Below are 12809 nucleotides of genomic sequence, written 5' to 3' on the forward strand. Positions count from 1 at the left end.
TTTAATTTATTGTTTTTTATCTGCCGCATTGACGTAAGGCACCCCCCTTCTCAGTCTATTCCAGGTTTTGGTGAGGTCTGTCATCCGACACTTTTGCCAGAGTGTGTAATTATTTTTTAATGAAGGATTTTTTTTTTCTCGGAATACATTTATGTCCATGAAAGGTTGGATTTTTCTAAATTTTTCAGTGTGACATGAAGCTGCTTCACCAAAAGGTGGATTTTTTCTAACCCTTTTTACAAATCTTTACAAGGGGTGCCAATAATTGTGGAGGGCACTTATAAATACAGTGGTACCTCGGTTCTCGAACTTAATCTGTTCAGGACTACGGATCGAATCCTAAAAAGTTCGAGTTCTGATCGAATTTTTCCCATAAGAGATAATGGAAAACCAATTAATTGGTTCCCGGCCCCGCAATATTACACCTAAATATGTTTTTTTTGTTTTTTTAGCATTTAAACACAAAATGAACAGGATAAAACAAGAAGAGTATTTTTTTCTTAATGGCTTCCAAAACGATAAGGATGTTATCCCAACATTACCCCTGTCCTGCCCCGATCGTCCGCTCCTTCCACGTGCCACGCCCCCTCGATAACCTCGTGTGGGATCCCCAAGTGATCAGCTGTTTCTGGTTGTTGTCATTAGTCCTCTGTATTAAGTCCGTGTTTCAGTTCGTTTCCCCAGTCCAGTCATTGGGTGCGTTCGACTTGCTTACAGCGCTGGCTTAAAGCAACGCATTCTGATCCTGACGCAATGCATTACGGTTAGATTCATTGAGACCTCTCACTCGGCTGCACAAACTGGAACCGCCTCCATGACGACACACCTTTGCCCTTATTGGCTGAAGAGTTTAGTTACACGCATGATGTTTGTATCCCAGGCAGTTCCCATGCGTAATCTGCTATTTCTCCCGAATATCACGTAAAGCAGTGAGAATTGGTTTTCAGTTAATTTACCTGGTAAAATAAAGTTTAAATGAATTACATAAATGCTCTAATAGTACACGTAAGTTAGTGGTTTATTTATTGTTAGTTACTGTAATCTTGCGCTGCTTTATTTGGTTAATCGTCCAGTCTGTGAAGAAGGCATTCAAGTAAGAATTGCATTATAGTATGACTCATTTCCTGGCGCGTACAATTTATATTAGGTCGGCGTTCATGGTTCGACTTCTCATATTCAGATCGAGTTCTAGGTCAAACTGGTTTGTTCGACTTTCAAGAAATTCGAGTTCTAGTGAGTTCGAGAACCGAGGTACCACTGTATACTGTATATAAAAACGGAATATCGTCTATAACGGACGAGGTCCACTGGACCTGGCCGTGCGCCTTTACAAACATGCAGAAAAAGCATCGGATATAGCGGACTCACATATAACAGAATTTCGATTATAATGGACAAACAATTTGGTCCCCAGGGCCGCTTTTAGCTGTAGTTTTTTTTGGCTATAATAGACATGCAGGCTCCGCCTACAAGGCGCGTGACGTGCCAGTGATATCCAGCACAGATACGTAGTCGGGATTATTAATAGTCACGCACTATAAATAGTCATGGCGTAAAAGCAAGCAACACTGATTGGTCTGTGTGGCTGTCCATCACCAGGAGGAATGCAGCAAGCAATGAGGTCAAGGTTACTACTGTACCGTACATGAATAAGCACTTAAAGGCCATATATACTTCCAACAGTGAGGTAAAATTGGATTATTACATGTACAATATAATAATCTATACCACAAGTGTGTCTGCTGGGGTGTAGCATGAGTAAATGGTGTCCTGTAGTTGTGTTCTGGGCAAACAGCAACTCTGGATATAATGGACTTTGGATATAACAGACTGTTTTGCCAGATCCCTTAAGGTCAGTAATAATGGGATTGTATTGTGTCCCTTATTAAATTCTTGTCATCTTGAAACTAATTTGCATTTACTATACTAAATATTTACATACCTCATAATAAACTTTCTTTGTTATTCAAAAGATTAAATATATAGGACATAAAATAGAACGATAAAAATAAAAAATATTTTTGGCAGAATATATGATTATGTCAAGAGATGCCCATTGTGCAATTTCCATGATATCTGGTAAAAATTAGGGCTGTCAAAATTAACGGGTTAACGCGGATTAATCCATCATTGTGATTAATCTGATTAAAAAATTTTACGCAATTAACCCATCTGCAGTGCAGAATGACTCAAAATCCCTGAAATGTCTCTGTCAACCCATTTTGGGCAGTTTTGGTGCATTCCATTTGCCCTGGGAACTTGCACGCTCCCGTTTTTCGGAGATCCGAAAAACGGATATCCCGGAATATCCCGGAGCAGCACAGAGGATCCGAGATGGCTGCGCCTTTTTATCAACAGAAGGGAAACATGTGGTTATACACTGTTTAAGTACTACTTCTCATTTGTGGCTCATTAAATCGGTTGCACACACTATACCGTCCAACTTATCTGTGGACATGTTGCTACGGAGTTTTATACGTAAAGCACCACGTGTAATGTGTTATCAACTGATATTGCTAACAATGGCAATTAACCGGGCTAGAATTGGATTTTATCAGTCGGATTATTTGTCCGATTTACGGTAGTTCGGGCAAATTGTAAGTGAATGAAGATAAAGACCATTTAAACTGAGGTACCTTAAATATGACAAGTTGTCCAGCTAAGCAAAAAATCTTGCTTTTTGATATGGGTCCATGGTATTGCACTTCTGTGGCAGATGTAATGCATCCGACTTGTGTTTAAGATGTTAAATAAACATGTTAAGTGCATATATATTACCTTATTTCGAGTCTGTTTGCTCATGCAAAATGAAATGCGATTAATATAGATTAAAAATGAATGAAATTCAATCGTGATTAATCGAAATTAATCCACAGCAACCCTGTGATTAATCAGATTAAAAATTTTGATCGTTTGACAGCACTAGTAAAAACCAAATGTTTGAAGCACTTGTAAATAAATGGATTAAGGATCTAAATCCATGTCTGGAAGGTTGTGAGTTCAAATCTTGTGGCAGACAACTGTGGAGCCCTTGAACAAGCAAGTTGAACCCAGTTGCTCTAGGGATGCATGACCCTGCACTCTGATCCTCATTGGAACCTTTTGATTTGGGCAAAAGCATTTGTAAATAAATAAATGCAAATGCATACCATTACACCAGTTCTAGCACAATAAGAGGAAGCTGTTATTTCTGAAAGACTTATGAATGGTCAGGTAATGAGGTTCCATGCTTGCCCTTTATTTCACAAGCTGTTACAATTATTTCAACCGCAGCAGGTAAAATGTATTCTTTCATCTTTTAAGCTACATACTTAGATGTGTTCAAAGACAGGTATTTTAACAGCTTCATGATGAAATGGTATAAAGATTCTTCCTTCCATTTCCTAACCAGCCATCGGCCCTTATAATCACCTATTAATCTATTTGGTGGAGGAGATAAATGTTTTAAAAACTACAATAACAGAACAAAAAGAAGGCAGTATTGTCAATTTCCTGCAGCTAATCTGTAATTATCCAGCCAATGAAACCTGGAAATAAAATACAACTCTGGGCAGCATTAATCCAATTAAAATTTCGAGTTGAGGGAGAGACAGGATTATTTAAGCATGAGCTACTGGCTTCGTGTACGACAGCAAGCTGGGGGGGGGGGGGGGGGGTGTATGTTCTCTCCACAGTGTCAGAAGTCAATTTCAAACAAGTACCTGTACATTCGCTTTCAGACAAAAAACTTAATAAAGAAAAGTGAAGAACAAACCAGGATAAGACAAACTTACCTAGAAGAAGTTAATTTGCCCTCATAAAAAAAGGTAGCAAAAAACATTTGTTATATCAATACATGCTAATTAGTGACAGCCCATCTGAAATGAGTCTCAATACTGAATAGTTTCCAAATAGTTTGCCTCCTGATATTTTTCCTGTCCCATCATTTTAATCTGACTCTCGATGCCCTGTATTCCATCACCCATGATGTAAGCTAAGCCCCTTGAAACAGGCAACCCTCAACACTGACTGCAGTATCGGAAGGGAGACATGTACTAATATAAAAAGCAATACAAACCAGAAAACATGAAGGCAATTTGAAATCATTGATAGTGCTTTATACTCTACATATATCCAAAGCCATATGGCTAGACTGAGTAACATCTGTGACTTCCCACACACAGCATCTCCTCTAAGGGCTTCTCCTGCCTGGTACCCTATGCTTCTGGGAATAACCTCCATGCCCATTGCAACCCAGTTCTAAATAAGTGTCTTGATGGATGGATAGATGGATGTTTATTTTACTTCTACTGGAAATATCTTTGACCGCAAAAAAGTGAATGAAAATTGCTCTGAACATGAAGATAATGATACGAGACAACAACAAGCTTAACAGTTAGACCCAACTGGAACCAACTCTTGTAAATAAACTTGCCCAACAAGTTTACATTGTTGTTCAACTTCTAGGGGGGTATTCTATGAAGCAGGATTAAGGGAAAGTCTGACTTATTTCGACAAGTCTGGCTCATTTATGTATCAAAGAACAATCGACGTGTGGGGAACAGATTCCCAAAAATCCTACTCATGTCATGTAATAAATGTAATAAAGCCTATAAAAATCACACCTTAGCATTCTAATTAATTCCAAAATAATTAAAATAAAAGCATACCCATATTACAAAAGTCAAACATGAAATGAAATCCATTACAATAATATTAAAAAGGAAGATATTTTTTATATTTTGTTTAGTCACTGTCTACTTGGAAAGTTTATTAGTAAAATAGCAAAGACAAGATACAGTTATTTGTGCAGAACATTTCACATGGATGCGATTGAAAGTATTTTATGGAGATAAAATAATACAGAATAACATTATACAGTAAGAATGATACGTGAACTCAAACCAGAAAGTTCCCCGTTGGCTATGGGGATCGAACCAGGAACTTTCGCAGTGTAAGGCAACAGCAAAAATCACTGTACCACTGTACAAGGTTCTTGTAACATTTTACGTTTTACAGGCTTTCCGACTCATTTGATCGATCTGTCATTCATCCATTCATTTGGACTTCTTAAATATCTCAGGTGTGCTCAAGTGAGACTATGCAAGTCTGTCTTGTATGAGCCTTGATTAATTAAAGCTGAACTGCTTTAGTGGAACGACATTGAGGCTAAGTTTAGAGATGGTGCTAGTTTGAGTCTGACTTTGTCGGGAAAGTCTGGCTTTCTTTAGCTACTTTCATGGAATACCCCCTGGTCCTGTCTCATCTTCAAAAGTGGCTAGCAGTTCTTCATGGGTACTTCCCGGCAATTTCTGATTCTTTGAATGCTATGTTATTCACACCTGCTTGCCACATCCTTTTCTACAGTCATAAATAGGCCCTGATTCTGGAGAGGGTTGTGGGAACTGCATTAATGCCACAGTAAGAGACATTCAGAATAAAATTTTTATAAAAAACAGGAAAAATGTGTCAATATTGTTTTCTTGCTTAATTTTTGATGGAACAGACTTAAGATGCATCGCAGTGAATTACACTGTGTGTTTCAACTATGACTGCCATGATTAGTCGACGTAGCTGATGACGTCAACACTGAAAATGCGTCAACATCAATTTCTTAAACCAACATATCTTTTAAAAAAATTATTTTAATGAAATTACCTTCATTATTTTTTTTATGTTTTCCTTTAATATCACTGTGTAATTATAGGAGTAGTTCAAATTAGCACAAAACAAAAATGTAGTTTTACACTGTGCAAAGTTTTGATGGCATACTAGCGCTATGCAGGAGCACCTAAAGAAAAAATACACAGGCGCTATTCTAGGTGATGGACCAGAGTAGGCAAAACTGCCATAAGTGTTACTTAATCACATTAATTAAATTACCATTAGTATGGAGATCTTTTTAAAATCATTTGTCCTTGTAGCTGCTAAATACACTCATTATTAAAGCCATAAAGTTGTCTGCCTGCTACCTTAGAATTTCCATTGAATAAGTGTTTGAGAAAATGTTTATACTAGAATCTGGGCTAACTCTACGTTGATTGGCAGTGTCAGTGTGTGTTTGTGCACGTTGGGACCAGTGTAATCGTAAACTAAATCTGAAACAATAATGGACACTAAATAAAAGAAAATAATTGGTAAACTGAGATAAGAATGAAAACTAATCAAAAAAATGTGTCGGACTTTAATCTACAAAGTACCACCACAACACCAATGGTTTTAAATTTTTTTTTAACCTTGTTTATCAACAATGTCTCTCCTCTTTTAAAAGATGTTGCGGCTGTTGATCTGTCTGTTTCTTCACTGTGACTTCAGTGCTTATCGCTTCCATGATTTACCAAAACAGTAGCAGGTGGCGTGCTCTGATAATCAAATTTATTAATTATTAATTCGCTTATCGAACTGTGGACAAAAATAATGTCCGTATAGTGTCAAAGCGCCGCCGTCCATCATCTACAGCTCTGCAATGACATTCACTTTGTTGTTGTCAAAATAAAATTTAAACGGTCAATCTGATTTTCTGGAGGAAAATTAATTGTTTAGATTAAATCGACCAATTAGTAAAATAGTAAATAAATTAATTCATAGAAAAACAGTCATTAGTGGCAGCCCTTGTTTCAACCTCCTTTAAAAGTAATTGAGAGCTGACAATGGAGGCCCTCAAAGCAGAGCTGACATAACTGAGCTTGACCCATAAGAGGGCTAAAGGTTTAAGACCCCTTGGAGAAAAGAAAAACTGCCAGATCCAAAGCTGCTGATCAATCTAGGGGACGGGGATAAATTCACTTTCATCTCAGGTATTACGCGACATAGCTAGAGCTGCGTTGCATCATCCTGAAATCCTTTTGCAAACACAATGGTCATGATTACTGTGATTCATACTTATCCAAGTATCCACACATTCAGCTCTGATATACAGGAACTCTTTTCCCCTTCAACATGACATCCGTTTTGATATTATGAACCAAAGGTGCAAGTATGTAGATATATAAATGAATTGAAAAAACACTTCAGTCCTGCGCAGTCTAGTAACTAAGCAAAAAGTGTCAAATCTACTATATATTTTTGCAAGCACAATATATATTTCGAAGTTCCGTTAATGTGACAGACTTTTTCACTAAGGGGTATTGAGAAGGTAAGAAATAAAAACAACATATCTTAGATGCACCCTATTCACAATGGATTTAATTTGCACAGATTTCTCAACAACATTCATAAACGGTTAGCAGAAAAGATGAGAATTCACAATAACGCAAAAGGGGAAAACACTACTTAATACACAGGACAAGACATATCTTGGTGTCAATATTCTGCATCATAGTTCACATGGTCTGTTCATCAACTGCAAGTCAAAAAAAAAATTGTGACTGCCTGCCAAAAGTGAGTTATAATGATCACATCCATTTGTGCACAAACTATAAACAATTTGCTGTGTGCCCTCTCATGCATCTTTAAGAACACAAACAGACCGAGAAGGCATTTCATATTTTGTCCCAGGTATATAGTAATGTGTCCAAACATACTTCATGAAATGTCCATTTTTCACAAAAGACTAAACAGAGAGGTAACATGACGCATGAGGGACTGCAAGACCTGTACCTACTTCATCTAAAAAAAAGCAAACCTTCACAGATTTAAATTAACATGAAACAGCTATTTCGCATGTACGTACATATACATGTTTTTCGAGATGTCAGGCAGCAAATAATTGGTTAGGCACACAGCCAGCTTTAATGTGTTCGCTGTGCGGTCACCAGAGTCACACTGTGCATTTCTCTTATAAAGTTATATAGTACAGGCTTCCACTGGCACCTTTGCACTCTCCTGGTCAGTGGGTGGGGGTAACATAAGATATGTCAGATATGTCAAAATCTGAAGTACCAAAAAGGGTCTTTTTTGCCTTGTCTATTTATTGAACAGTTTCCCAACATTTATATAAAATGTCTGATGATTCCACACTAATACAAACAAGTAAATAAATATTCATTATGTGACTGCCATGAACGTATCTTGTCCCTGCAACTTCTACACACACACACACACACACACACACACACACACACACACACTATCCTAAAGTCGATGACCACAGTTACTTGATCCTAGGTTATATTCACACTGCCATCTAGTGGAAAATGTATGCATTTTACTTCACAGGAGTATTTTACATTCACAGGAGTATTTTACTTGAAATGATAAAAATGCATTTTAATAGTTTATGTTATTTAATGACCTTACAACAGGGATCAAATTACCATTTATAATTTGTAAACCAAATAACCAGAGTTGTGTAATCATCACCAAAAGCATTCAAACATCCAGACAGCCATGGGCATTGAGGCATTGTAGTTCCTTTACCATCTAGTCAATTATCTCTTTACACTTTTAGTCAGTTTTTGTTTGATATCTATAAGTCAGCAACTGAGGACCCATAAGATTTCTAAATCAGCCCCCAAATGTGCATAATTCATTCAAAATTAATCATGCACATCAGGGGGAAAAATCTGCACACATACATCTGCCTCTCAAGGGTACCATGGTCCCAAAAATGAATGGAAAGCAAATAAAAGAACTGAAAATAACCCAGAGATAAAGTCATAGGAAGGCACAGGTCAGCAGAAGGGCCTAAAGTAAAAGATACTGAATACTCTTCAGAGCATGAAAGTGTCAGTTATAAAGCAGTCACATGACAAAGTGCCATCTAGACACAGCTTAGATTACAGCATCTCAGCACTAAGGTGAGGTATCCAATCAGGATGCCTAATGTGACAGATAAGACCTATGATGTGCAGAAATGTAAAGAAATCAGCCCTTTTGTATTCAGCTGACAAAGCTGTGGGGACTGATAAGAACAGATTTAAGATGAATACGTGGAATTCAAGTGACATTGCAAGCGTATAAGAGAAGAGATTTTGATCAAGCTGTGATTAAAAATATTTACTTAAGAGATGTATTTATATAACCAAGAAAAGTGACACCCTTTGGGAATAGTTGTGTCTAGCTGCACCGAGGGCAAATACTTTGATGCTACTAAAATGAAGTTGTGACAGTCGCACCGTGACTTAAGTTTTTTCCTTATCTTGTTTGAAGTCGAAAGGCAAAGTTAAACCCAGAGACGAATAAAATGATATAGAGGTTGAGTAAATTAAAGAGTCATATGTATAAACTAGTGGAAGAAAGTCAGCACTATTCAAACTGGTAAAGTGAGTACACATTTTAAATAAACATGACGATTAGAACATCTGCAAATTTCTATATTTAAATATAGTGCCAGTGCAAACTTACAGAGAGAGATGCATCTAAATTCAGTCATGGTGAATGAAAGTCACACTGAAAAGAAGTTTAAAGTATGTTTTACCTTGAAAAGCAGAGAATCCTCCATGTGTTCAGCATACACAGACGTGAGGCGATACTGGTTTTCTGTGGTGATGTCAATCTGGTAGCCAGTTAGCACGTAGCACACTGTGCGAAACTCTTGGATTTTCTTCTGGAAGACCTCCTTCAGACGCTGGTTTTTAAGCTCAGCACTTTCCAGCTGTCTGCGCAAATCTACACAGTGAGAGAAAAACAAAAAGTGGAATAAAAAGTATATTCAAACAAAAGGCAGGTATAGTTGTATGTGCTGGGCATGAACAGTGATTACGGCAATATTCATGTATAGTCACAAAATGTTTTCTTGTTCTATATTATGCTATATCAGTTGGAGCACATTAAATTCATCTTATGACTAAATCACAAAACCAAATCCTTCTCTGTGGAAGTTCTTTATTATCTGTATTAGAGCTCAACTAAATGCATACATTTATTTAGCAAAAAAAAAAAAAACGCGTCTATTGAAATGTACAAGCTCTGTAACTGCTGCCCTGGATGAAAGTGTAGAAAAAGACCATACACTACATATAATTCTCGCTAAGGCTGGGCAATACGGTAAAATATGTTTTCGTGATAATTTTTTTGGTAAAACTTTACTTGACTAGGCATAAATAAAATAGTTTGTAATAAATTAACACATAAGTAATAGTATAATACTAAGTCCTAGTTACATACTAATCTAATGTTAATTAATTAAAGAATTGTTATGATTTATCTCAAGCAGTTACTGTATTTGTTAGCATATCTATTAATTCTGTAAACCTATGTGAACTACTGAAGGAAGAACTGAAGGAACAATCATGAATAACACGTGAAATATAGATCTCATGTTAGTTCATCATTAACGAATTGTGACACATCTATCTCAAGTAGCAACTATATTTATGATTTGTACTTCAGAAGTAACTGAGTTATTACTAAATATTTGTGCCCTGTCAAGTAAAGTGTTACCATTTTATATTGTGATAATCAACATCATTCAATTAATTATTTCTTTACTCCAATGCTCCATTTTTACTTAAATTCCCTTAAAAGGGGGCAGCATGTGGCTCAGTGGGCAAAGACTGTGTGCCTGTAATCAGAAGGTCACCAGTTCAAACCCAACCCCAGCATGTCTGCGGGTCCTTGAGCAAGACCCTCAACCCCCAGCTCCCTGGGCGCCGCTATGGGTGGTTGCCCTTCACAGACAACTTACTCTACAAAGAGCAAGTAGAGGCATAAAGACAATTTCCCCAAGAGGATCAATAAAGTATCTATTGTTATTAAATTGTCCTTAAGCAGATTCAGAACATGAGAAAAGGCAACACATTGAATGTTCTAAACTGAATTCATATTTAATAAATAAATCATACACAAATAAAACTATAGTAGGGTGTAACACTGGAAAATGTTAACAGTACATTTTGTTGCTAGGTTTTTTTCTCTGGCTGCCTCGATGTTCATTCAAGGGAACAGGTTTGACTTGGGCTGGACGATATACCCTAAAATTTCATCACAATATCTGCAGAGATTTTCACAGTATTGATATTCATCAATATATTCTAATATTCATATGTAGAAAAACAGAAAAATACAGTTTTTCCTGATTATGATGACCAAATTCTTTTACTAATACTGCGATCGAATTTGTGTAAAAATATTGCATTGTAACTGTTAATTATGCAAGAAAACAAGCATTTATGTTATATCACCATATTCAAAATATTCAAACTGATGACAATATCATCGTTCATAATCACAGTATGACATTTTATCAATATATCACAAAGCCCTAATGCTCGCTATCTGATACCACTTACTAAATAACTACAAAAAAAGAACCAAAGAAATGGCATCCACATTCTGCGGTCCAAGGGGTGGGGTAGAGCAGTGAAAAAAAAATAGGGTTTTTTTTTTTATACTAGTGACAAAAATCCAAATAGGGCAAAGCTGCGGGGCAAACAAACAAAGTCATACACAGCATGAGTGGTTATTGATCATCTAAGAATGGAAATATTGTATATCACACAAAAACCAAGTGTTTTCCTCTGTTAAGTAGAACAGATAAGATACTTTAAAACTGTTTTATAGTTCAAAAAGAGAGTTCATGTTCTGTCACTTCTTTTAGGGTTATAATATGGCTTTTTGTGTTTATATTTATTAAAGACCTTGTACGTTTCTTGAGTTTGACAAACAGTCAGCTTTGGACCATATAAAATTATATTGGCCGATATTATCAGTTAATGGAATTTTTAGTTCCTAAAAAGTCTGTATTGGTGATGATTTTTATATCAGTCAGGTCTTTATCTGTATCCAGGATTGCAAAAAAAATGTTGATATATCAGTTTCAAATGAAAAGCACTGTTATAGGATATTATATGGATTAAGTTATACATTATTGGCCCCAATTGTATAGAGATGTAAATGGTCAGCTTTGCAGTGAGTAAACTACAGTAATCTCCAGTGTACGAGCTGCTTCTGTTCTTGTATAGTTATGATTGCACCTGATTGCACTGTTCCCACAGTTGCAGTAAAGCAATGACTCTTTGCTATCTGAGGTCTTTGGGATATGGCTGGGAGGTGAACACCGTTTGACAAGCTAACACTTGGCTAGAAGCCCACCATAACCTGTGACGTATTTTCACATTCTCCAAATCACCATGGGCAGGTGCGAAGAGAAAATGGATAAATGGAAAATGGCCAATGAATAAATCTTAGTTTAATAACAAAAAACTATATATAAAAATATTATTATACCATGATTATTTAGGTAAAAAGTGCCTCCTAAAACACTACAGCATCAGCAAAAACAATCATTTAATACCTTAAACATTAATCAAACAAATCCATTTGTGATCCACCATCGATTGACCAAATCCATTTTATCTGACCAAAATGATTACGTGGGAGAAACCTGAATAAAGAGATAACAAGAAATTAATTTAAAAATTCAGTAGCAGCTGAGAATAACAGAAAGTGTAATCTCAAACTAGGCCTATTTTATCTTTAAGCTCCTATTTCACATGAATTTGGTGAAACCCCAAAAAGCAAATTTCCAGATAATCACCTGTCAAACTGATTCAAAGCTAATTCCTTTCGGCCATGTGCAGGGGATTATTAATGGTTAGGAAGCCAATCAGTAAGCCTTCAGCTTTTCAATTAATGTCAGAACCAGGTTTCCATGACTTCAAACTTTTGCAGAACAGAAACAACATACCAAGGAAAATTATCCGACCTGCCTCATTCTCATATACGTAGCACAAGGGTGGCGGCGTGCTGTTAAAGTTAACCATCTAATAGCATCAAGCTGGGACAATTCTTACAGAAGCACAAAGACAGGGGAGACTGAGGAATTTTATGCACAGCTCTGGGATGGTTGCTCGGGTACCAGTGAAGTGGTGAAAGGTGATGGGCATCAAAGGCTCCCTCTGATACAAAGTTACAATTCATTACCAGGACATTTTACACATGGCTACTAC

General features: G+C 36.6%; 1 protein-coding gene across 3 annotated transcripts in view; it reads right to left on the reverse strand.

The window, feature by feature from the left end:
* mad1l1 (mitotic arrest deficient 1 like 1) overlaps window positions 1-12809 on the reverse strand; it is a 136884-nt gene that overhangs the window by 61335 nt on the left and 62740 nt on the right. For all 3 annotated transcript variants that reach the window (XM_023814933.2, XM_023814931.2, XM_023814932.2), the window contains exon 17: window positions 9338-9528. In XM_023814933.2, the coding sequence (XP_023670701.1) occupies window positions 9338-9528 (191 nt within the window). The remainder of the gene's footprint in view (window positions 1-9337; window positions 9529-12809) is intronic.

The sequence above is a fragment of the Paramormyrops kingsleyae genome, chromosome 5, assembly GCF_048594095.1.
Source record: "Paramormyrops kingsleyae isolate MSU_618 chromosome 5, PKINGS_0.4, whole genome shotgun sequence".
In the NCBI taxonomy this organism is placed as follows: Eukaryota; Metazoa; Chordata; class Actinopteri; order Osteoglossiformes; family Mormyridae; genus Paramormyrops; species Paramormyrops kingsleyae.